This window comes from Phalacrocorax aristotelis, chromosome W (genome assembly GCF_949628215.1).
Source record: "Phalacrocorax aristotelis chromosome W, bGulAri2.1, whole genome shotgun sequence".
Classification (NCBI taxonomy): domain Eukaryota; kingdom Metazoa; phylum Chordata; class Aves; order Suliformes; family Phalacrocoracidae; genus Phalacrocorax; species Phalacrocorax aristotelis.
In genome coordinates, this window is record NC_134310.1 from 13490945 (window position 1) to 13517756 (window position 26812).

Genomic DNA, 26812 nt, shown 5'->3' on the forward strand with positions numbered 1-26812 from the left:
GTAAAAGTTCAATCTGCATGCATAGTTTAGTTGTCGTCTTTAGTGGTCTTCGGGGGTCCTCCAGTGGTCTCCGATGGTCTTCCTCACCTGTCCGCTGCTTGAACTTTGGGTTTCCTTTGCCCATATATAGTAATTGAATTAGCTCATCAGTCCTTTGGCCTTGGACTATCACAAGGGGCTGCTTTAAACTAGCTTGGCACTGATGTCCCGAGTCTATGTTATCAATGAATTTACGAGCTTATTCAAGGTCTTTTTAATCCTATCAGGCACCAAGTTGCATTCTTCAAATACCTAAAACCATCTTTGCAGGGGAAGAAACCACAAGAGAACAAGGATGCTTACAATAAGGTCTGAGTCAGGGATTGTCAGGGGTTTAGTCCTTTCAGCATGTCATCTAAAATCGCTCCCTTTTCCTTATTTGCGTACTTCCATGGCCACATTTAAGCAACTGAGTCAAAGTGTTCAGGAATATGGGTGTATAATTTGCTTTGTAGTTTAAGATAACATAGTCCTCTAATTGTAATTTGAGGTGGCTTAGAAACATGCCAGCAAGGGTAAGTGACTTATACAACCCCCACAAACGTGCTAAGGTTAGATAGGAATCAGAAACCTGGAATGATGAAGGAATCCCCTGGTGTGCACCAGAGATAAGAGGAAGTGAAAAAGGAAAAACATGTTATGAGGCCAGCTGTGAAACCAGACAGAACCGGCTTTGCAGGTTAAGTCTATGTAAGGTAAAAAGGGCAAGGGGAGGAAGACTCAGAGCCTTCATCACCACGACCACCAGAGAGACCACCCGAAGATTCTGCACATACGCAGGCAAAGAATTAAGGGCAGGGAAAATGTAAATTGATTCCAGGAAAAGTCGGGGAGAAATGTAAATTAATTCCAGGAAACCATTACCATAATGATGTAATCAGTAGCAGAAACAGTATAAGAGGATGAAAATTGAAACAAGGGGTGTGCATGCCTTTGGAGGAGTGATCCCCCACACACCTGGCACCGAAATAAACATACCTGCTTTATAACTCTTTGAGTTGTAGAGTTTGTTACGCAGATCACAGCTAAATTCATCTGTTGTCCTGAGCAGAATTGTTTTCCTAAAAGTGGGTTCATTCGCCTGGTGTACAAAACACCAAACTACATACGGAGCAGAGGTATTTTATTAAATTCACTTTTGCACAAAAAAAAAAACCCCAGATGCTAGGTGGTAACTCCACAAAGCTAACACACCCCACAAAAAACTACAAGGTATTTATACAGTTAAATGTGTCAGTAACAGCTAATATTCACACCCCCCAGCTGATTATTGGTTAGTTTCTTTCTCACTTCACCTTAAAGGTACAGCACCCTTTAAATTTACCACCCATGCTCAGAGAGTAAAGGGCTTATTTGAGTAGGAGACTTTCTGGCCTATGGGTGTGATTTCTAGTATTATAATGAGGATAGTTCCTCTAAAGGACACTTAATTTTAGTTCTTATCAACATGCCAATTAGTTGTCCTCCTTGACTATATACTTTATCACCCAGTTTTCCATGTCTTCTGAGGCGGGGTGTTCCATTTTATCAGTCTCAGCTCTTCAAGGATATAGTTGTAAAACAAGTGCTTCCCTATCTCTCAGCTCCCTTCTCTGGCAGCCAAATTCTGTTTTGCCAAGCTTACATGGTTCATTGTTATTACTTAGCAGAAAATTCCATTTTCTTTGGGATATCAGAATGAATGGCTTGTGTTCAAGAGTAGGAACGTGTTTGAGATAACAACATTATTAGTTGCCAATATTTCACAGTATTTACAATAGTACTCTTTTATGTAACCCTGTGATCATCTGTTAATAACAGCAATGTTTTCCTTGGACAGACTGTTCTTCCTCAGCATTGCCTTTCACCAGGACGCTGCAACAGTGGGGACAATGCTGCTCCCATGGCCTCTGTCAGTGTGAAGCTGGGCTGCGGGCAGGCCACAGGGAGAGCTATAGATATGAAAATTTTTGATGGCAAAAAACATTGTAACCAAAGTGATGAAATTAATCAGCCAGGGATTTTGTTATATTATGGGAACGTGGAGTGTATGAATCAGTGTATCTGTTGATCTGTATTTTAGTCCCTAGGTAATCATTAATGTGACCAAAACAATAGACAATGTGCTTCTGTCAGAAGAGGATGACAAAATGTGGTTTCATGTAGTGGACTGAGAAAACTGACCAGGACTGCCAAGATTAAGAACCAAGTAGGTAAAAGGTAATTCCGGCAGGGGGAGATCGTGACCACCGACTCACGGACCACTCACCCAAGTAATACCACCTACTCAAAAGAGAACAATGGAAGAGGACAACTGAGCCTGCGCATTAATTTACATATGGAATGAGCAAGTTTGTACCAATCAGTAGAAAGGACAATAATGAATATGTATGAATATGTAAATATTTGATCTATAAATTGTATGAGAAAGGTGTATAAGGTATGCACGTTAGGAGGAGCGATCCCCTGTGCATCCAGCACTGCAATAAAGAATGCCTGCTCTTTAATACTAAATTGGTGTTAAAGAGTTGTTTCTGATTTTACCGTGTTTTTCAGTAAAAACATTATGCCATATACTTTCACAGACTGCAAATTCCAAATCATCATAATGACTCCTGATCCCAGTGAACTTGATAAAATAAGCATTTTTATTATTTGCCAAATTATATTCCATCACAGAAGAAAAAAAACCACTGCTACAGAAAAAGTGTGGAAAACAGAGCAGTATACTGAAGGTCATTTTAAATTATGTATCAATATGCATAATTGTTGCAACTGTGTACAAACTACTATTTTGCTTTGACTTACTCATATCCATATGCAATTACAGCAATTGCTGTGCATATTATCAATTTACTCCAGAAATCTTGTTGGTAGTTTTATTATTTATATAAATATATATGATATAAATTATTATTACTAAAAATATTTTAAAGGTGAGATACTCAAGAAAACAAAAGAAGCTAACAGGGAAGATGGATACACAGTAGTAAATTATCAGGATTTATATGCATCACATTGAAGATGAGAATGAAAAGTGTATTTGCATGCTAAACAACTGAGGTGGCATGAATGATTTCCTCATTCACAACAACTACTTTGGGTGGAGTTCTTAGGAAACCTTTTTCATCAGTGTATCCTTTTTTGAGAATCACATTAACACTTCACAGCACAGTACCATGTGGAGCTACTTTAAATATTTCTGAATGAAATGGTGCATGCAAGAAGCAGTTTTGGAAAAGCTGGAGTGTAAATCATCTGCAGCAAAATCCTTGCAGATTATATTTTGTTTGTATTTAAACATGTTAGCCTGGAATTGCTCAGATCTGGCAAACACAAAATGGCCACACAAAACTGGAACAATGTATTGATTCAGGGAATAAGTAGTTAAACGTTACTAATGCAATCTAGTGTAGCTCAACAATTGCTGGGGCCCGGAGCCAAAACTTAGCCGGGATAATGAGGTAGCCTTGGGCTGTAAGATAACAGGAACAGCCTGCACAATGACTAAAACTTGTTGCTTTGGGGGAGTCAGAAAGGCTTCAAGACAAGAAGTGCCTAAACAAAGTTACGATGACATTTGACCTTAAGAAAAGCAGATGTACAGAACCATAAAGATAAGGAACTGCAGAGCAAACACTAAACCAGAACAGACCATCCCTCAAGGACAGTATATACGTGATCTCAGAACTGAGTGCGCGAAAGCAAGGGTTAACTAGCGGACACAGTGAGGAAGAGTATATCCTTCATCCAGAGACCCCTGACGACCACCTGGAGACACCAACAGGCATGCGCAAAGGACGTTTGCATATGACAATGAATATGTATATCTTTTCTTGGAAAACTAATGAATATGTACATAGAACATGTACTTAACCTGCACAATTAGATATGATGGTGTGCAAGTTAGGAGGAGCAATCCCCCTTGCACCCAATGCCACAATAAACATACCTGCTTTATAACTCTCTGTGAGTTGTAGAGTTTGTTTCCACACCTCCATATTGCAATCAAGAATAGTATGTCACACCTGAGTCAGTGGGCAATGCCTGCCCAAAGAAACTGATGCTGTGAAAACCTGAAATCAGGACTCAATAGTCTGAACGACTATTAAGTAGGTAGTCTTTATTGCAGCGCTGGACGCACAGAGGATCACTCCTCCAAATGTGCATACCGCAAGTCGTGAAGGACAAAGCTTATATTGCTCAGTTATATACATATGCATTAGATTTCCTGGAACTAATTATAATACTTGCATCTTAATTACCCATGCGTTTTAAGTCCCTTAGGAACACCTGAAGAGGTATCAGGTGGTCTCTGGTGGTCCCTAGTAGTTTGTTGAAGGGGTGGTTTTTTGTGTCCTTTCCATGAATGCTGAGTCCTTCTGCCACATATGGTCATGATTTGACCCATTGAGTAATCTTGCCAGAGTGTATTGCAAGGTGTGTTGGTTTCAACTGGTGTTCTAACTCTTATCTAGACACATCCTTGGTTCCTTTTGTCTTGGTTTGGACTGTTGCCTGCTGCTAGGTTGTTTGCATCCCTCCAGGACATTCCCCATCAGGCTTTCGAAGATTACGTCCTTGAGTGCATTCTTGCCTGAGGCCCCTTCAGCAGTGGCAGTCCTGAGGCCGTTGCCTGTTTGTCCTGGGTGCTTCTGAGTGGAACCTCAGGGATCATGAGGTGGTTTCCAGACAGGAGTTTGGTGACATTGCAGTACTGCAGAGGAGGTCTTCTGGTAGGAGTTTGGTAGTTCTGCAGTGTCCTTATCTTTATGGTTCTGTACACGTGCATCATAAATTTTGTTTAGGCGCTTCTTGTCTTGAAGCCTTTCTGACTCCCCCAAAGCAACAAGTTTTAGTCACAACAGGTCTAACTCTATCAAAACTAAGGAGCCTCTTGTGTTTCACGAGCAAAGAAAAATTGAGCATGCATAGCTACATCACAGAAAGTATTTCCTCTTTGGCCAAAAGCCGCAAATGTAAGTATATTGCATTCTTTCTGAATGTCAGGGGGCACCACTGCTTTCCACAAGAGAGCTGTAAATTATTATGGTATTTCTTAATGCCTTGGTAAAGTGCATCCAGGCGGTACCACAGGCACACAGCGTAGGTTAGCATCAGTGTAAGAAACAGATACACCACGATAGTAAGAACTTACAAACGGCACCCCGCCCGCTTGCTTTTCCCGGAAGGACACGGGCACCAACTGGCCAATAGGAGATGAGGTAGAACGGGGCTCCCGTGGGCAGCAAAAGGGAGTCTGAGCGCCGGGTACGTGGCGGATCTGTCTGTAGATCAGCATATATAAATAAGCCACATCCTGCCGCCCAATCAGGAAATAAGAAGAGGGGAGCGCGAGGGTCCATTGGTGGGCAGTTCATGGCGAGATGGCGTGTTCTTTGCTCCTGATCCAGTCTCAAGCTGTACAGCGTTCGCCGGGTGGTTGCCTCAGCGATGCAGCGAGTGACGCGGCGTGGGCTGGGCGCGCCGGGCTCTCGCCATTGGCTGCGCGATCAGGCGATGGCGGCTGCTGGCGTGTCGTGCCTCGGGTATCCTTGCTCAGAGAGAAGTGGTAGCTTCAGTTTGCAGCACGGCGAGGAGGAACGTGTAGCATTTGTGCGGCGGTGCAGCGCCAGGGTGGTGAGCGGGGACTGGCGGGGCAGGGAAGGGCATGAGGGCCGCGTTTGGGTCAGGCGCTGTGCGGACAGCCCGCCGTTTCGATACGGGTCCTCCGTGGCTGGGGGACGGGCTGCGGCTCTGGGCTCCGAGCAGCTCCTCGGAGATCAGCCGGATAACGGTGGCGCGGGGGCGGGCACCGTCGCCATCGCTGCCCCCAGGGAGCGGCGGCGGCCTCGCGGCCTGGCCTGGCCCGCCTTACCTGCCGCCCTGAGTGGCGGGTGGGGAAGGTCAGAGCCGCTGTCCCGGTGCCTTCTCCTTGACGTCGGAGGGCGCGGGGCCGAGGAAGGCTGTCCGAGGCATCTGTCACCGGTAGCGTCCTGGGCGGGCTTGAGTTGCGCGGGCCTCGCTAGTTCTCCGCCCGGAAATGCGTGGGGGCTCTGCGGCTGTAGGGAGAAACTCAGCCTTCCCCGTGCCCTCCTCCTCCGGACCCTGTGCTGGCTTCCAGCGGTCTGCACCCTGCTCCGCGGGCGGCCCAGCCTAGGTCACACTGGTGGGCTGTGCCCTCAGCCTTTCGCAAGGGGTTTGAGGGGCTACAGTGATGGGCCTGCGTGAGTGTGGTTTCCATTTTTAAAACCAAAAAATGCTACCTGACAGCTTGACACGGTCTGTGTGGTGTCATATGCTTTTCAGGTGAGCTCTGCACAAGGTTTAGCTCAGCTATTTTTGCTACTTGATTCCTTTATAATACTGTAGATATTGCTGAGTCAGCCAACAAGAGATGGGAAATTTGTGCTGATCTAATAGATGGTGTTGCAGAGGATTGCTTTGACGTTAATGAGAGCTGTGTGGCAAGTCTTAGGTATTTAAGCTGAATAGTCATACAGTTACATGACAGATTAATGCTCTAAAGCATTACATAAACCGATCTATTTTGCTTTTTACACTCTGGTTAAGTTTTTGAAGGGGTTGCAGTTAGAGTTTTTTGTTTGCATTTTGTTTTGATTCCCAGAATGGATTGCTGTATGTAATAGTCTCCTGGAAATTTTTGATTGAAAACAAAGACAAGCAGGAGATGGATAGAACTTATAAAGCATACCTTTTGAGTCACCATTTTGAAATGTAACAAAATGATATTAATGATAAACTACAGCTTTATATTTAAAGTTATGTCTTGCTAATTTCAAGCTATGTCAGTGTAGCTATAAATATTTTTAAGAGAATTAGGAATATGAGCTGATAATATGCATAGATTTTATTTTTTTTTTACAGCAGTCTGTAGTGCAGAATTTGTGCATGAAATCTTCATCAATATTTTCTAGAAATGCCAATTGCATGGTAAAAAAAATAAAAGATGCACTTCAGGCAGGTTAAATAAGCATGAAGGCTTTAAAGAACCCTTTTAGATTAGGAGTTACTGCTACTCAGTTAACCCCAAGATCAGCAGTGAGTCATCCTGTATTACATAGCAGCATTTATTTATAAAACATTGGCTAATAATAGATATTATGGAGAGTTATTTTTTCATAATCAAATGAATGCATTTTTCCCTAACTGATTTTTGTGAAGCCATTTCACACTTACTAGAAATGTGAGAAGTAATATCTGAAGAAAGATTTTGGAATCTTTCTAGATCCAATAACAATTTTGTTAATTGCCTAGATAATAATTCCAACTTTCAGAATTTAGGAGCTGTATTACTAATTTTAGGACTGGTAGGACCCTATATAGTAATGAAGTAAGTACTAATTCTGATTTTTCCTGAAACTGTGGTATTCAAATGTATTAGTATTTTAATAGGATATTGCTATGCCTTTCCTATTTTTTGCTTTGTTTCAAAATCTTTGGCACTAAGATATTCCTTTGGCTATGTCTTATTTTAGTTTTCCTAAATTAAAATATACTTTCCATACTGCTGAGGATTAACCATAATACCATTTTGGAACAGTTTTGTGAGAACATAAATTTACAAAACAGTATGTAAATTATATCGCACAGGGAAAAGCTAAGGACAATGTTGACTTTAAAAGGAGATTTTTTTTGTTGTTTTGTTGTGTTTATTGGTTTGTTTTTAAAAAAGCCTTCTGTCAGGAAACGAAAGAATTTGTTCATAAGGAAGGCAGTCCTCTCAATGATTTTCCTCAGTTGGTTCCATCAGCCATAAAAATCCTGCCACACCTTCACTGTGGAAGGGTAAAGAAAAAATATATTGGTGCTACTGATGCTCATATGATCAAGATTGGCATTGGTAGGAAACCAAGATGTTTCTGGTATCTTCAGTAACACTAAGCAGATAGACTTGTCCTGTCTATTATTTTCTCCATTGAATGACAGCTTCATTTATGATGTCCAAGCAAAAGAAGTAATACTAGAAAGACTGTCTTCCCAGAAGCCTGATTGTTACTTTTAAGGCACTTTGCAGTGACAGCGTGTAGAGCCCTCAGTCCTCTATGGGAATCTCCACAGTACTAGGTTTGTACATGTAAGTACTGAACTAGAGAATGCCTCTATAAGTTAGACTATTTAAGCATCTTTTGAACTCTAGGATATACTTATATAGTTAACATTCATCACAGAGTCTTATAAGCTGTAATAAGCAAAGTCCCAGTATTAATGTATTTAAGAGAGTGTTTTATGACATTTTGTTTCTGTGTTTCATGAGTAAACGTCCTCGATGAATTCATCTAAAGATACAACACAGAAAATAGACTAGGATGCAGTTTTTGTACAGAATATCCATGTTCTCAGGATGCAGGTTTTGTACAAAATATCCATGTTCTCAGTTATGTGAGAGGCGTGGGAGTTCATTGAATGTTATTTATTTAAATAAGGGGGTGATGAAATGCATCAGTAACCTGGGAATTAGTTATGGGTACAAGAGAACTGTCGCAGAACACTGTATGTGAGAAGGATTCATGTGTTTCAGATGAAAGAACTGTTTTCACACAGAATCCCAGAATCCCAGGTTGGAAGGGACCTCGGGGATCATCTAGTCCAACCTTTCTAGGAAGAGCACAGTCTAGACAAGATGACCTAGCACCCTGTCCAGGCGACTCTTGAAGGTGTCCAACATGGCTGGGTCAAACACTTCCCTGGGGAGATTATTCCAATGGTTGACTGTCCTCACTGTGAAAAATTTTCCTCTGGTGTCCAATCAGAGTCTCCCCAAGAGCAACTTGTATCCATTCCCCCTTGTCCTCTCCATGTGACTCCTTGTAAAAAGAGACTCTCCATCTTCTTTGTAACTACCCCTTAAGTACTGGTACACGGTGATGAGATCCCCTCTGAGCCTCCTTTTCTCAAGGCTGAAAAAACCCAGTTCTCCCAGCCTAGCCTCATATGGCAGGCTTCCCAGTCCTTTGATCATCTTGGTGGCCCTTCTCTGGACCAGCCTGTCCACATCCCTTTTGCATAGCGGGGACCAGAACTGTACACAGTACTCCAGGTGTGGCCTGACAAGCGCTGAGTAGAGTGGGATAATGACTTCTTTATCTCTGCTGGCGATGCCCTTTTTGATGCAACCCAGCATCCTGTTGGCCTTCTTGGCTGCAGCAGCATGCTGTCCGCTCATGTTGAGCTTCCTGTCCACTGGGACCCCCAGGTCCCATTCCACAGAGCTGCTCTCCAGCCAGGTGGATCCCAGTCTGTGCTGCACTCCCAGATTATGTTTTCCCAGGTGCAAAACCTTACTCTTGTCCTTGTTGAATGTCATAAGATATTGTTGTCCCACTCTTCCAGCCTATCCAGGTCTCCCTGAAGAGCAGCTGTCCCTTCTGGAGTGTCTACTTCCACACTTGACTTGGTGTCATCCACAAACTTCATCAGGCTACACTTGATCCCATTATCCAGATCACTCATAAAGATGTTGAATAACATTGGACCCAATATTGATCCCTGGGGGACTCCAGTTGTGTCAGGTTGCCACTTTGAAAAAGAGCTATTTACCACCACCCTTTGGGTGCGGCCTGTCAGCCAGTTCCTCACCCACTGCACAGACCACTTCTCTAGGCCATAACGCATTAGTTTCTCCAGGAGGAGGCCATGGGGAAGCATATCAAAGGCCTTGGAGAAGTCCAGGTAGACAATGTCCACCGCCCGCCCCATGTCAACCAGGCAAGTCACTTTGTCATAGAAGGCCACCAGGTTTGTCAAACCTGCCCTTAGTGAAGCCATGTTGGCTTTTCCCAGTGATGTGCTTCATTTGACTTGTGATGACCCCCAGGAGGATTCTTTCCATAACTTTCCCAGGGATTGAAGTAAGGCTGATGGGCCTATAGTTACCCGGATCCTCCCTCGAGCCCTTCTTGTAGATAGGGGTAACATTTGCCTTCCTCCAGTCCTCTGGGACATCCCCCGTTCTCCACGACTTCTCAAAGATTATGGAGAGTGGCCTTGCAATGATGTCAGCCAGCTCTCTCAACACCCTCGGGTGGATGGCGTCAGGGCCCATCGATTTGTAGGGGTCAAGCTCCTGTAGTAATTCACGTACTAACTCTTCCTTCACCGATGGTGGGTCGGTGTTTGGATCAACCGGCAATTTTGTTCCCAAAGTCTGGGACCCGACAGTGCTGGTAAAGACAGAGGTGAAGGAGGTGTTGAGGACCTCTGCCTTTTCAGCATCGTTGATGACTGACTCTCCTTTTCCGTTTAACAGTGGGCCTATGTTTTCCTTCTTTTTCTGCTTGTGGTTGACATGTCTGAAGAAACCTTTCTTGTTATTTTTGACATATACAGCCAGTTTCAATTCGAGTTGGGCTTTTGCTTTTCTGACTGCATCTCTGCATGTTCTGGCAATGCCCTTGTAGCTCTCGACGGATAATCCTCCACTTCTCCATCTCTGGTATGCTTCCCTTTTGGATTTGAGTAGACCCAGGAGGTCGTGGTTGAGCCATGGCGGCCTCTTGCTCCGCTTACTTCCCTTTTAAATGTGATTAACTTGAATCACTGAGGAATATTGAGCAGAAAGTAGAAAAGACACAGTCAGAGGAAGATAACATTGCACTTCCTGCTGTTGAAGTTGAGCATTGCCAAGAGTGGTTTGTTGGCAATTTCTGTAGTAAAAATTAAGTTAATCAATATTTTTGATAGGAAGAGTGAGTAGAAAGAAGTAATAGAATTTAGTGAGTGCTTACACAGAGAGGTGGTAAAAACAAGAAGTTGGAGTCAAAGTGGTATTATCAAAATTGTGTGACAGGAAGATACTAAGAGATGTCATGGAAGTGGTGTAGTTCTTTAAGACTTTTTTAAGAAACAAGGGAGATGTGTATGAAAAAAAGGATTGAGAAGGCAGGAACAGATCATATTGTATTTCAGAAGATTAGAAACAAATGTGTTTTACATGGAAAGTTGAAAGGTGAAGATGAGTTTCCTTACTCATCTGTTACTTAATGGTTTTGGGGTTAGTTTTTTTTTCTTGGTTTGGTGTTTCGTTTTTGGTTTGGCTTTTTTTTTCTGAGGTGACTTGCAGAACTGTACATAGCGCTCTCCTTTTTCCCCTGAATTTCATAGTTGCTTATATGAAATATTCTTTTGTTGCAGGTTTGCAAAGTATAGAAAAACAGTATTGAAAATGTTGTCCAGACTCTTTCGAATGCATGGCCTTTTTGTAGCCTCTCACCCATGGGAAGTCATTGTGGGAACAGTGACTCTCACCATCTGTATGATGTCCATGAAGATGTTCACTGGGAATGATAAGATATGTGGCTGGAATTATGAGTGCCCCAAACTTGAAGAAGTAAGGATTTAAATTCATGTTATAGTACTTACTGTTAATCTGTAGATGCAGGGTTTTCTGTAGAATAAGATCAGGTTGTGATGTATTAGGAGGAAAGTAGCTATACAGAAACTTCTTTATTACCTTCTTTTCCCATGCTGGATATTAAAGCTGTACGCAAGCAGTGATGCGCCTACAGGAGGTTTTCATTAAGCCTAACTTTCAGTGGCATGATAACTAGTGAGCAAGTATTTGCTATTCATATTGTTTGCATTACTTTAGTCTTTTTTTAGACAGACTAGCAGTGATACTTATTTTATTCCAAATCTTTGTTTTTGGTGCAGCTTCACGATGGGATTCTTTTTGTTACTGAAAATTAAGTTACTGCTTAATGTAAAAGCTAACAAAATCACTTTTTATTTCAAACAGGATGTTCTGAGCAGTGACATCATCATCCTGACAATCACACGCTGTATAGCAATCACTTATATATATTTCCAGTTTCAGAACCTAAGGCAGCTTGGATCAAAATACATTTTAGGTACTGTATATGAACTATTTTTTTGCTGTATGCATTTTATTTTTTTTTAATATAAATTGGTAATAAATATACAGGTTTTAATACTTACGTACAGAGCAGGGTTATTTTAATTCTTTGCTAGATAGCAGAACAAATGTTCTGCATAGATCAAAGTGCAATTCTTTAAGAGAGATTGTGTAGGTTTATATAAACATTGGAAATGCAATTATTGAATAAATTGTTTATTGTGTGAAACACTGAAAATATATAGCTCTTTAAGACAGTTTTCATTTTTGCTGATAAGTGAGAAGATTTTTGGCTTTTATTTCTCACAGTCTTACTTTGAATGCAGTACAAATTTTAGATTTAAATAGCTATTAAAAAATAGCATCCTCATCAGTTTATCTCAACTGCCATTTGTGCACTCTGAGAGATGAGAATTGTAATTTGTTTGCTTCAGAATTGATCTAAAGGCATAGTGTGTTTTCCTTTTTTTTTTTCCCCTTTCTCTCTAAACATATATAAAAAAGAATTTTCCAATTTTTTTGAAGGTATTGCTGGCCTCTTCACAATCTTCTCAAGTTTTGTTTTTAGTACAGTGGTAATTCACTTCTTGGATAAAGAACTGACAGGTTTAAAGTAAGTAATGAATTGTTATTCTGGATTTCTTGCTTGATTCCCCCCCCCCCCATACAATAAACCTTGATTTTTACTCTTAACATATGCCTCTGTCTTTCAGTGAAGCTTTACCGTTCTTCCTGCTTCTGATTGATCTTTCAAGAGCAAGTGCATTAGCCAAATTTGCACTCAGTTCCAACTCACAGGTCCGGGTTTTCTTTTTTGTTTTTTTGTTTGGGTTTTTTGTTTGGTTGGTTTTTTCAATGGAGCCTTTGAATTTAATATTCAAAGGTGAATAATCCAGGTGGAGAGACATACAGGTGAATACTGTATTGGTGATATATAAAAAGGATCAGATTTAAACCATATTCTGTATTGTCTTTTATTCAGATCAGTGTTCAAGTGAATAACACCACTGTAAAATTGGTGTGCATAATCATGTGAGCCAAGTTAATTATATGTATGAGTACTTTATAGGTTCAGAACTTTAAACAGCAATGCTTATAGCTCTATTAAGGAGACTAGAGTTCTTAGACCCAAGTCTTGCATTTATTGATAGAAAAAAGTTAATTTGTAGGACTCAGGAGCAGTATATAAATAGACATTTAATGTTATGCCAACACAGGAAAAAAAGCATATTTTTTAGACAAAAATCTTAGCAGAACAAACATGGCATATGTGTAGATAGATACATATTCATGCTCTAATGCAATTAACAGCACAACATGAAGGATCAACAGTATATCTTGCCCATCATACATTGGAATAGTCACTTCTTCATATTTTACGTTCTGAAATAAGTGTTTTTAGTGAAATTAATTTATATCTACAAAATACTGTACATGGTAATTGAGCATAATTGTGACAAATACAATATAACATATAGCAATACATTATAACATTGTATATATGAGTATATCGTACACTCTATATATGTTATATAGTGTTGTATATTATTATATAACAATTACAAGTACAGAATTTTTTATTAATTTTCAAGAAAGTATTTCACAAATAAGTTTTCACCACAGCTTCTCTCCCCTTTTCTCCCATTCCCATTCACCCACACCCACCACCCACCCCCTGAAAAACCACCACCACTAAAACAGTAGCAGACTTCTGGAGTTTTCCATGCCTGGCTTCTGGGGGAAATCCTTTTTTCCCCAGGGGAAAGTTTTAGTGTCTTTTATGTCCTCTCTTCTGACAGCTGAGTCTAGAGAGTTAAATAATTTTTTTAGAAGTTAGGGTACAGATATGTGGTTGCAAGAACTTTTGAGATGCCATGACATAAGTGGCTTCTATTTTATGTCTTAAAGTGTAGAAGTCCCGTTCTTCTGAATGTACTTTAATTAAAAGTCTGTGCCCATCAGTGTTGTAGGAGCTTAGAATACTGATGAGCCAAAGGTGGAGACTTTCAAAAGTAAATAATCTTGTGTAAATTAAGACTGTCAAAGTATAATAACTTATGGGAAATGAAGCAATTAAAGAATGTATTCTCTCCATAATAGTTCATTTTCAACGTCTGTTTTATAAGGCCTTATCACCATAATACTACTCAATTTACTAATCATGTTATGTGCACTCCCCTACTTTGATTTTTGTCTTTATGCTAATGTACAGAAATTTTTATTTTTAGGATGAAGTAAGAGAAAATATTTCACGTGGAATGGCAATTTTAGGCCCTACGTTTACACTGGATGCACTTGTGGAGTGTCTTGTGATTGGTGTTGGTACTATGTCAGGTGAGATCTTGTATCATTCCCATCGTTCCTGTTAACATCTTAAAGCAGCTGCTAAAATTTTCTCTTGGGCATTCTTAAAAATGAATGACCCTTTCAATACATGCACACCTATTTTGTATTCTTGCAAAAACTAGCGTTTCTAAAAATGACTCCAGGTGAAGGAAAGTTATTCTAGTTCAATTAAAAATAACCAATCTTACTGTGTGTGTGTGTGTCCATCTTTTGATTTTCATCAGTTCAGTACGCAGTAGCAGTTATCTTTCCTTAAAAAGAGAACAGCTAAATGTAATAAGCAAAGGTTTTTCATGTACAAATAACTAATTTCTTTCTTAAAATAAATTGCAGTTCCATAGTAAGTACTGAGGGTTTTGTTTGTTTGTCTATTTGGTTTTTGTGTGTGTTTTGGTTTTTGTTTGTTTTGCCTTTTTTTAAACTACCTTAGATGCCTTTAAGGTATGCTTCAAAGCATTTGCTTTTTAAATTCTTTTGGACCTTTGGGGGGAAAACATGTGTTAATAAGCTGTTTTTCTGTTTACATCTAGGGGAAAAAAACTCATTTTGGTGTAGCATGTATTTATATTGTTAGCCCTTTCATCTTTATTAAGGGGGTTCTGTAATGCATGTGCAACATGGCATATTGCCCCTTTCTGGATACCAGACTTGTGAAAGAGTAGGTGGAGTATATACTGTTTTATTTCCTGAACACTTAATTGGCCATCTTACACAAGGGATTTCAATACATAATGTTGGCTAATTGTTCTTTGCTTAGGTAAGGGAGGAGTTTCAAGCTTTGATTGTGAAGCTTTAAAATCTTAGTAAACTGCAATTATTTTTATATTTATTTAGATTTATAATTTAAAATTTTTCTGTAAATACCTTACATACATATTGTGCTTGGAATAAGCTAATACAAAATGACTAGGACTTAACATGCTTGTCTTTCTTTAATCTAGACAGTTCCCTCTATAATCTGCAGTGTCAGTTTAACGGTTTCTTTCTTGCTTCTGCAACACTTCAAGTATGTAGAAAGCCCGATGCATATTCAAACGTTAAAAACTTTTTTCCTCTCTCTTTTCTTTTTTTTAACATAGGTGTACGACAACTTGAAATTATGTGCTGCTTTGGCTGTATGTCTGTTCTTGCCAACTACTTTGTCTTTATGACCTTCTTTCCAGCTTGTGTGTCCTTGGTATTAGAGGTAAGACCAACTTCAAGACAACATCAAGCTTAGTATCCAGACCCTGTGCTTCTTGTAGGGTATGCATTTCTTCACTGAGGTATACACCAGCATGTTTGTCTTCCTTATGAGGTGAACAGAGGGAATGCACAGAAAGAGTTATGGTGGCTCAGCTGATGGACAGTAACTTGTTAATGCCACTGTAAATGAGTCACACTCAATAGTATGAATTTTGATCTAAAGCAGAATAAACAAGTTCTATTTTAAATTAATGGCTGTCCAGGATTTTTCATTATTTACAGTCTAACATAGGCTAAACAGGAGACACTAGGTTTAATGATCAAATAAAAATACAGTGTTGAAGCTCACTTGTTGGTTCTTCTAATACATATTAAATAAGACCTAATTTTTAATTTTGTTATTTTTGCAGCTTTCGAGAGAGAGTCGTGAAGGACATCCTATATGGCAGCTTAGCCATTTTGCTCGTGTTCTGGAAGAAGAAGAAAATAAACCAAATCCTGTAACACAGAGGGTCAAAATGATTATGGTTTGTGGCTTTTTTTTGACCTGTAGTTATGCAATCGGTAAGATGTCCTGGTGAAATGAATAAAGCTTTTGTTTTCTATAGACTTGTGTTCTGCATCCCATTAGTCTAGTTTACTGTGGTAATTTTTAATAACACCCCCTGTATCTATACCTAAAGTCTTCCTGCATATGCCATTTCTGTGCAAAACACTCATGGCTTTTTCATGTGTACTCATTCTTTCCCTCTTACCCCTACAGTGCCCTCAGCTTCCTCTGCTTATTGCTTGAGCCAAGAGGAAGGATGTGGTGGACAGTCTCAAAGTTGAGTGTTATGATAGGCCAAAAATGGTGTTGATGAGAGGTGTGGAAAATCAGCCTTTAGCTTTAGACTTTTGAGGCATGGGAAACAAACAAACAAAAACCCAAGAAGTTTAATCTTGGTAGGTTAGATAACTAGATACAGTTGAAAAATTAATATTTATTTTGTGTTTTTTCAATACAGTCGCTGGGTTTGATTCTTGTTCATGCCCACAGTCGCTGGATAGCAGAACCAGCTGCTCAAAACAGTACTGTAGAAAATGCAGCGGGATTGGATGAGAATGCACCAAAGAGAATTGAACCTAATGTTTCCTTATGGCAGTTCTACCTTTCTCGGTAGGCAACTTCACAGAAGAGAAGTGCATTTCCTCAATTAGGGTCTATTCTCCAGTGTTGCTAAGCTATGGTCCTAGGTGTACAACACTTGTAAACTTGCAGATCTGACCCCTGTTGGATTTCTTGGAACCAGAGATGACATTTCATAAGAAATATTTCAATATTATGCCATTTGTTCAATCTCCTTGAAGTAATAAGAACATGATCAGGAGCCAGCTGTCCTGTATGCATCATAATGCTATCTTTTTGCACTAGCACTGAGACCTTTCAGAGCACACTGGAAAACAAATTTTCTGACTGCACTAGAATTATGCAGAGCCTCTGACCATTCACATACAAGTGCAAAAGCCATGTCATTATTGCTTTTCCTTCAGCTCAACTGCAGTTAGCAGCAGCTGTGGTTCAATGATACTTCTGAAAACTCAGAACTATCTATTAGGTTCCACACCCCCACCCCCACCCCCCAGCAGTTCAGCTTCCATCAAAATAGTCATTATTGGTAGAAGGTGATAATTGAAACTTTCTACTTTATTGTTGGGAGATAGGTGTTAAATCAATTTGATGTAGCTGTTAAATAGTGAATATTTTCCAGTCATTTCTCTTACAATTGTTTTGGGTTTATTTTTTTAACTAAGATTTAGAAAATAGTTAATGACACATGAAAATTCTTAATACAAAGAATTATTTCTCTACCCTACCCTAACCTAACATACTTGAATGTCCTGCTAGAAATGTCTTTTGACAGGAATTTCAGTAACTGTATAAATTATGATCAAACTATTACCCTTTCTAAAGCAAAGGGATGTCAGAATGTTATTATAAACAAATTGTATATACCATGTATTTACTTCTTAATTTGTCTTTTTTAGAATGGCCAGTATAGATATTGAACAAGTAATTACTCTTGGATTAGCCCTTCTCCTTGCTGTGAAATATATTTTCTTTGAGCAAGCAGAGACTGAATCCACACTCTCACTGAAGAATCCCATAACATCTCCAGCGATGGTCCAGAACAAGGTACCTGCGAACTGTTGCAGGAAGCAATCTGGACTTCTGAAAAACGATCAGATATCTAACACAGTAGAAGAAGCTTTAGTTCCCAAAGATGGAAATGGTAATTTTTGGCATTTTGAAGTCTGAACCTATTCCTGAATATTTGGAACAAATAGTGAAATCTGTGTTAGCATGTTGTATTTAGAATCAAAATTTAAGATTTTTGTAAACCAGAGTTCATTAATTGTCTTTACACAGCTGAAGTCATAAAACCTGTATTAGCAGAGTCATCAACCAAGGCTACATTTGTAGGGTTGCAACTGCCAACTGTGGAAACTTCTTCATTTCTTACTAGAAAAGAGGAAGAAGTTGAGTTACCTAAAGAACCACGTTCTATTGCAGAATGTGTTTGCATACTTGGAAATGCAGAGGTATGGAAAAATAACTTTTTATTTTTTAACCTCTACTGCAACATCTTACAGTTAATATTTTCCAGCTTCTAAATGATCCTATTGACCGTAATGTCATTATTAAGAGAATTATATGGCTTTAATTACTGGGGGGGGGAAACGGAACAAAACAACACCCTTTCATAAGTTACTTCTGCTCAAGACAGTTTCTGTTGCATTTTTTTTCTTCAATACAGATGAGAAAAACAGATAGGTGTATATTTTTGAAGTTGTAAAGAAATAATCTTTTATTATGAATCTCCCTCTATCCCCAAGATTGGGGGGGAGCAGCTTCATAATTCATGGCATACCAAGTAACTGAAGCTTCTATCATGTACACATATAAGTTGGTGTTTGAGTAAAAAAATGTTTTATCATATCCTGTCCTACTATAAAACTTCACATTGGCAGTTGGTTCCTTTAGATGTTCTCTGATATTGTCAAAGTAAAATTGTTACCTTTTTTCATTTGGAAACATTTAAAAGGATTTTTCACCAAGAGAACCTATACTTTCTCTCTCTACCTTTTACATTTGCAGAAGGGAGCAAAATTCCTTACTGATGCTGAGGTCATTAGATTAGTTAATGCTAAGCATATTCCTGCATACAAACTGGAAACTGTGATGGAAACTCAGGAGCGAGGTGTGTCCATTCGCAGACAGATGTTATCTAAGAAACTCCCTGATCCTTCATCTTTGCAATATCTTCCTTATAGGAATTACAATTATTCTTTGGTAAGTAAAAGGCATACAAGCAAAACTCACTGTAAAACCATTTTCCAAATCTATGAAATGTGCGCTTGAAGTGATGTATGTGAATTAACAATGAGCTTGGTCAAAACTGATGTAGAAGGGGGGGGGAAAGGCAAGCATAAGGCACTACCTTTTATTGTTTTTGATGTTTTTAAACCTAGAGAGGTAGGTAAGTTTTGTAGTTTACCTTGGTAGGAAATACTTTTTGGGTATGCAATTGCCTTATCTCCTAAATGCAGAATTCTACTCATACTGAGCCTGAGTTCAGCTGAATAAAAATATTACCTTGAGCTCAAGTTAAAATGGAAGTTTAGTTAAAATTAATTTAACAGTATTAAATTAATTTTATTTAATAGTGTTTAAAACCTATTAAGGTTCAATAGGTCTGCCAAATACTAGACTTCAGCAGTATTAGCTACAGCCATCAACAGCTGTAACTTTTTGAGGTAGCAATTGGTTGCTTTATGGGTAGGGTTGTGGGGTTTTTTGCTAAGATACCTTGTTGTAGTCACATGCATAGTATGTAGTATGTTGTACTGTATCACTGTACATGTAACTTAAATAATACCTTTTCTATTATTTTTGTAAGGTTATGGGAGCTTGCTGTGAAAACGTGATTGGATATATGCCTATTCCTGTAGGTGTAGCAGGACCACTATTTTTAGATAACAGAGAGTTTCACGTTCCAATGGCAACAACAGAAGGATGTCTTGTAGCAAGCACAAACAGAGGATGTAGAGCAATATGTGTAAGTATTGTTTGTCTGGCCTGAAAAAAATTCTATATTATAAAACATATTTGGGGGTGATACAAGGTGCGTTTTTTTGACTCCCTAAAATTAAAATTTACTTTCAGTAATCTTACTTTGTTTCCCTTCTGCTTTGATGTTTAGCTTGGTGGAGGAGCAAGTAGCTGCATTCTGGCAGATGGGATGACTCGAGGACCTGTTGTAAGGCTGCCCACTGCTTGCCAGGCTGCAGAAGTGAAAGTTTGGCTTGAAAGCCCTGAAGGCTTTAAAATAATGAAGGAAGTGTTTGACAGCACAAGTAGGTTAGTACAATGGCTATTCTAGCCTTATTTCCTGATATCAGACTTCTATGGATGGTAGAAAGCTCTTAATTGTATTTCTGTGTACTGCAGTACAGGAAACTACATGGGATAGCTCAAATGAGTATGTAATATGAATCTAAGAAAACAAAAGTTGCTCTGGCTATATACCAAGGCTAGTAATAAACATTTTTCCGATGATAAGTGGTAAACAACTAGATCATAGCAACAAATATGTTTACATTGTGTAATACTTAATACATAATTTTGTCTAAGCATTTAAAAATAAGCATAAACGCTTGTTTGGATTTTTAGTAGTTATTATGTAAAAAGTAATTAACATCAGTAATATCATCTGGAAGGCTAGATTCCAAACTTTGAATTAATTAGTGAGGTTCCAGAGAATACAGGATAAACTAATACTAGAACTGAAATGCTTAAAAAAAGTAAAACAGTGTTAAGAATAAGTTTATTTCAAGCCCTAGAGTTTCTTCTAAGACTTATGATTACCTGCTCTCTTTAGTAGGAAGATTTGGAAAGAGATTTCCTTATCAGTTATGTTTCTTACCAATCTTACAAGTGTCACCCAAGGACATATGTATATTTTAGTGAGAATCAACTCATGCTGCTGCTGCTTAAATGCGGTGTTTCCTGGTTTTTGTTTTACTCTTATTCTGTATGAATAAAGATTTGACTTGTGAAGCATGCACTGTTGTTGAAGACAGCATGGGTTTTGCCTTGCTGTAAAATTGACATAAAAATTTCCAAAGGCCTCATTTTCAGTTTATACCTGGTAGTCAGATGTTTTAGGGAATAAAAAGGAATTTATGTTAGTGCTTAGGGATATTTTATTTCATGAAGTCCAGGGATAGAAAACATAAAAAGGCAGTGAACGCTTTTAAAGTGAACATTTTAAAGTATTTACTATGTGCATGGTAGCTGTGACCTTTTCTTCCTGTGCTGAGGGAGGAGTACAGATAGCACAGTGTAGTCAACAGTGCTATCTGCAATGATTTACTATCATTTTGTCACTTAAAACAAATTTAATCTTTTTCCTTGAGGATTGTAAGTAATTAAATCTTCTTGCAGGTTTGCCCGCCTACAAAAACTCATCATCAGTTTGGCTGCTCGTAACCTTTATATCCGTTTTCAGTCTGGAACAGGTGATGCAATGGGAATGAATATGATTTCAAAAGTAAGATCCAGTCCCCTTAAGTCTCTAATAAATGTGTATTTCTTTTAAAAATGTTGTAGTCGGGGTTGGTGGTGGTTTTGTTGAGGGCTGGAAGTTGGGGGTGGCCACTGTTGATAGTGGGGGGATGTTTTTAGTTCGGTTAGACTTTGGTGGGGTGGTGATATTCTATTCTTATGGGGTGGGAATGTTTGTGGTGGCTGGGTGAGGTTTGCTGCTTACTTTGTTTGTTGTGTTGGAGCTTGTGGGGGGTGATTCGAGCGGTTTAGGGGGGAGGGGTCAGAGAATAGTTTAATATAGAATGCCAGCTTTGGGAGTTGGAGGTATCTTACTAATTTGTGACTACCTGGCATGTGAAGACAGAAAGACAAGACATAGCACTGTTTGCAGTAAACAAGAATAGGATGAGAATGATGAAAGAAGGTTAAAGTAACTTTGTGTTTTTTTATTATTTTTTAAACAAAGTATTCTTGATAATGTGGAGGTTAAGCTGTTTGCTCTGTTGCTTTGGGCCAAAGATTTTTATCCAGCAGTAGTAATCTGTTACTGTGTTTATCACCCCTTGTAAATAAGGGATTAGAAATCTGGTGAGTGGCAGCAGGTGGATGTTCTCTAGTTTTGCTTGTTTGATTTGTTTTTGGGTTTTATGCAAACATGACACATGACCCATAGGCTGGGGGGGTGCCTTGTGCTGTTTGAGATAAACTGTATGTAGAATAGGCAATCAGTATTAAAGTTTATCAGAACTGTTCCATAAATTAGTCTGGCCATAGACAAGTACTAAATATAGCAGACCTTTTGTCTGACTTCCTAGTGTAGAGAAACTTTTTCCACTACGTCCAAAGTGAATTCATTTCATGCCTGTAGTGTTTGCCTTGGTTCATGTTGTATCTTCAGTATGGTAAGCATATGCCTGTTCACCTAGAATGTTACCCAGAGAGTCCATATGTACTGGGAAGAACCAATTATTCCCCATATAATTACCAAAGTGGTTGGAAAAAGGATAGTGATAGATTTTTCTTTTTCTTCTCCTGTTTCAGGTTCTTTCCTGAAATAATGTTCTTCAGCTGTAACTGATGATCTGATTAGACTTAATCAAATCTTGCTGTTCTACTGTCCTTGAGTAGCTTGTTTTACAGTCATAATGATATACTAGCCCTATATCTGTTTCTCTTCTAACAGGGTACTGAAAAAGCACTGGCAAGGTTGAATGAAGAGTTTCCTGATCTCCAGGTTATAGCTATTAGTGGTAACTATTGTACAGACAAAAAACCTGCTGCTATAAATTGGATAGAAGGAAGAGGGAAGTCTGTTGTCTGCGAAGCAGTCGTTCCAGCCAAGGTTGTTAGAGAAGTGAGTGTCTGCTTTATTTTATTGAATTTGTAATAACAATGCATACACTTTACAAAGCTAATACATATTTTAAATCACAGATATTAACTGTAAGTTGTGTTCCATGTAAGGATAATCCCTGCATGTATTTTTAGACCACTGCTGTGGGATAAGTAATTTTTTCTAAGAACCTCTTAGAGTAGATATTTTTTTCCTTTCACTGCCTCTTCCAAGATAATGTGCTATATATTTAAAGATGGATATCTAGTTGAAGGCATTAGGATTTTCACTTTTTATGTTTGAAAAAATTATGCCACACTTTGATAGAGTTGTTTTTGGTGTTTGTGGGTTTTTTTGTGTGTGTGTGTGTGTGTGTTTGTTTTGGGGGGTGTGTGTGTGTGGTGGTTTGTTGTTTTTAACACGTGGAGTTTTGCCTGACATTATACCTGGTCATTTCAATCATTTCACTCATTTATTGCCTCTTGCACAAACCTGGCATTCTCTTCAAAGTTTTATGTGCTCCCTACTACAATGAAAACAGATAATCAGGTGCTTCGCTTAATTCCAGAGCTGCCTTAGCTTCTTACATGATGAAGGGTAACCTTTATAACCAGTGCCAGTCCTAGCCTCTGACAAACTTGTCAGCTATCTTAAATTCTCTTCCATCTGAACTCAGAAGATTGGCTGCGTGTCAGACCAAATCTATTGCCTGTTACCTGGTTGCCAGCACTGGCCATGACAGACAATATCTAGGGAGGAGTTTACTACACCATACTGAGAATAGACTTCCACTAACATGTTCAAGATTGTGTGAATTGGTGCTTTAGTATTTGATGGAATTCCCTCCCCCCCTCCAGTAATTTGTCCAGTCCCTTCTGTGAAACTATGTAAACTTTTAGTATCAATACACTGAGCAGAATTCCACAGTGCAGCTACACCTTGTGTGAAGAAATACCTCCTCTTTGTTGTTGATATCATTTGATGATGCCCCAGTTTGTACTGGAAGAAATACTTAAGACTTTTATCCTTTTTCTACTGTTCAAGATTTTATAGCTCTAACAAAGCTCTTCTACCTTCTCAGCTATTCTAATTTTCAGACTGAAAAGTACTAGTTTCTCTATGAGGAATGAGTAAAAAGACTATTCTAGCATGTCTTTTGAACATCCTTATATCTGGATCTTTTTCAATTCTAAAATTTCTCAAATTCTGGGTACAGAGTTGGACACAGTATTCAAAGCGTGTGTGCAGGCTGGATTTATACATTGGCATAATTGTGTTTTGGTTTTGCTTCCTAGTAGTTTCCTAATTTTCTAATTGTTTGCATTTTTAATGCTGATTCAGTTGTAATATCTATTATAGCACCAAGATTTCATTCCAGAGTAATAATGGGGAGCCCATCCTTTGGTAATTGGCATTGATAGCGTTTTTTCAAGTAAATTTGGGATTTTTTTTTTTTCCCATCCCCCAACTACATACATCAAACTTACTTACATTGAACTCGTATCAAACTTCATATTTTTGTAAGACTTTGCGCAGACCTGTCATCAGTCGCTATTCCTACTACACTGGAATATCTTAAATTTTGTTCACAGCACTATCTTGTTTTTTCTCTTTAATCATTTTTATACTAATTCAGTGTAAATCTCTTATCTGAAGGTTTCAAAATACAGTCAGTACAATATAAATATGTCAATTTGATATTACTGTGCACAATGTTTATTTAGCAGTGTAGCAGAGTGTTGTGTTTAAACTCTTCAGTTTAGCTCCGTATTCTTATTCAGAGCAAAATTGGGGGAAGGTTTACTGTCTGGAGCAACTTGGGGGGAAAGTCTCTGTCATGTCAAGGTGAATTAATGGGATTTTTCTGCCAAGTTGGTTTTGTTTGTTTCATACTGAAGATAAATGAGAATTTGAAATGGAGAAGGTAGCTGATGAATTGTTCTTAAAGGCATGTGCCAAGTCCAAACCCTTTGCACTGGCTCTTCCATTGTTACTTGGACAATGCAGTCTGCGTTTGAAAGGGCTCCTTTTGAACAAAAATAAAAGTAGGTATCTAGGGCAATGATTGGGTCAAATTTTATATGGAAGCAAACAAGGGGCAGGGGCTTATTAAACATAAAATGAGGTATTTCTACTCCTGCCTAAGGAATGTTGTAGTAACAGTGTATCACTCTGCCTAGGTATTGAAGACAACTACAGAAGATATAGTTGAAGTCAACATAAACAAAAACTTGGTGGGTTCTGCGATGGCTGGCAGCATAGGTGGCTACAATGCACATGCAGCAAACATTGTGACAGCTATTTTCATTGCTTGTGGTCAGGTAGGATTGTTTTACACCAACTCAGCTTTTCTTTAATTCAGTAATTCTTAACCAAACACTTAGTTGAGTTTTTTGTTTTGTTTCTTCCTGATCTAAAGGATGCTGCACAGAACGTGGGCAGCTCTAATTGTATCACTTTAATGGAGCGAACTGGTTTAACCAATGAAGACCTGTACATCAGCTGCACAATGCCTTCTATAGAAATAGGAACTGTTGGTGGAGGCACCAACTTGCTTCCGCAGCAGGCCTGTTTGCAGGTATAAAGCAGAAAGTTTAAAGCAATTTAGCTTCCTAATCAAAGCTCACTTCTGTGTTGTGTATGTTGTGTCCAAGTAGTGTGGGAATGGGGCTTCTTGTAACTTGGTGGATTTGACATGAAAAATTTAGAATAATCTAATTGTTTTCATATATCTAGTTTTTAAAGCTCAAGATCTTTAATATTAAAGAAACTTAAAGCTTTTTGATTTGGTATAACTTGGAAAGACTTACTTTAAAATTTAGCATAAATTTACTTAGATTTCATAGCATGATATTGCATGTTTTTCTCTTCAGATGTTAGGGGTTCAAGGTGCAAGCCAAGATAACCCTGGTGAAAATGCCCGTCAGCTTGCTAAAATTGTATGTGCTACAGTGATGGCAGGGGAATTATCACTAATGGCAGCTCTTGCAGCTGGGCATTTAGTCAAAAGCCACATGATTCATAACAGGTAAGAAATGGAAAAATTCATATCTTTTTCTGCAGTTCTGCCTTTCTTCCAAGTATACAAGATTAAATAATAATTACATGAATAATTGTAACATAATAGCAGTGTATCATTTTAACTGTCTAATGTAGTTATCTTACCATTTTTCTTAGGTCAAAAATAAATCTTCAAGACCTTCAAGGAACCTGCACTAAGAAGGCAGCTTGAATACTAAAGCAGCTTTGAAATGAAGAATTGTTCTAGCAACTGATCAGGTGCACAGGGGGGAGGGGAGAAAATCTGTGAAGTAAACTTAATTCTAAAGAATGAAAATCACCTTCAATTCAATGATTTCTGTTGAAGATAAACTGAAAGATCAATGTACTTGTGTGAGGCTACTTATGCCTTTGATCTTCAGTAGATGACTTCATGAAAGAAGTCTTGTCAGATGTCTTGAACGTGGCTTTGGAATTCTTACTCTTAAGCCTCATTTTTTTTGAAGGGTCTGTCTTATGTTTTTACAGGTTGAGATTATTTTGACTAGTAAGCTCCTAGTAACTACCAAGGTGAAAAGTGATGTAATGTACTTTGTTTGTTGGGGGGGAAGTTGGTCTAAACTTGGCCTGAATGCATTGGTCCTTGCCATCTTTATTTTCTGGTTAGCCAAGTATGTGTGTTTTTTTTTAAAGTGATGGCAAGCCTAATCACTTTCCATGAACTCCCAATTTTAATTTTGTTTGCATGTAAAACTTAAGACATAGGCTTTGAGACAATTTTATTGAATCATATTACTTTTATAGAAACCTCTGTCTGTAGTACTTAAATTGCTGCTGCTGCTTCAGCTAAGTAGCATTCAATGTTTTAACTCCACAATTTAAGCTATTCCTTCATGGAAAACTTGTGTGTACCTACAAAGTGCTGAAGTGTTAAATATAATCTGTACTGACTGTTCTGTCATTTTGTTCAGGTAGAAATAATAGATTTTGAAACTAGTAACTCCAAAAACAATTACAGGTCAGACAGTTCAGTAATTTAAGCAAATGAAGTTTCTCAAAATTGCTTGAATGTACTCCTATTAAAAAATAAAAACCACACTGAAAAAAACACCCCAGGAATCAAGAACAGGTGCTTACACTTCTACTAAAAGAAGTCTCTTAAGGTACACTGTGTTTGTTTATTCCTAACTTTTTTTTTAACTGACACTTATTCACCAGGAATGGGTGTGTATCCACTGCTTAAGATGAGATAAAATGAAGACAGAAAATCACACTGTTATTTAAAAGGAATTAAAACATAAACCCTAGTGTTAAACTTTCTCTTTTTTTTTTTTTTTTTTGGGGGTGGGGGGTGGGTGTATTTATGTTAAGAAGAAATCTAATCCTAAAGTACTAATTAAGGGTATTCGATGAAATGACATGTTAATGCAACAAGCACTTTTTGTATTAAAATACTGTACTTGAA

At 38.5% G+C, this 26812-nt stretch overlaps 1 protein-coding gene across 7 annotated transcripts; it reads left to right on the forward strand.

The window, feature by feature from the left end:
• The first annotated feature begins 5234 nt into the window (after positions 1-5234).
• On the forward strand, positions 5235-26812 carry LOC142049350 (3-hydroxy-3-methylglutaryl-coenzyme A reductase-like). Of its 7 annotated transcripts, XM_075076992.1 has the most exons (21): positions 5770-6327; positions 7969-8116; positions 11173-11368; positions 11777-11888; positions 12419-12506; positions 12607-12691; positions 14122-14227; positions 15319-15425; positions 15835-15951; positions 16432-16583; positions 17453-17697; positions 17835-18007; positions 18564-18758; positions 19366-19524; positions 19669-19826; positions 20913-21018; positions 22198-22368; positions 24528-24668; positions 24767-24925; positions 25221-25375; positions 25525-26812. In XM_075076992.1, the coding sequence occupies exons 2-21, from the start codon at positions 8085-8087 to the stop codon at positions 25577-25579; spliced, it is 2712 nt and encodes a 903-aa protein (XP_074933093.1). In that variant the 5' UTR covers positions 5770-6327; positions 7969-8084; the 3' UTR covers positions 25580-26812. The 7 variants fall into 7 exon arrangements, with proteins under 7 accessions (XP_074933098.1, XP_074933097.1, XP_074933095.1 ...); XM_075076997.1 differs by lacking the exons at positions 5770-6327; positions 7969-8116 and adding an exon at positions 5235-5289; XM_075076996.1 differs by lacking the exons at positions 5770-6327; positions 7969-8116 and adding an exon at positions 5461-5658.

Bases quoted from the DNA above. Each gene is read 5' to 3' on its own strand.
- LOC142049350 (XM_075076994.1), top strand. From the start codon at position 6,278: ATGCTACCTGACAGCTTGACACGGTCTGTGTGGTGTCATATGCTTTTC. The intron at 17,698-17,834 runs GTAATTTTTGGC...GTCTTTACACAG, and splicing joins AGTTCCCAAAGATGGAAATG to CTGAAGTCATAAAACCTGTA. The intron at 19,827-20,912 runs GTTAGTACAATG...ATCTTCTTGCAG, and splicing joins GTGTTTGACAGCACAAGTAG to GTTTGCCCGCCTACAAAAAC.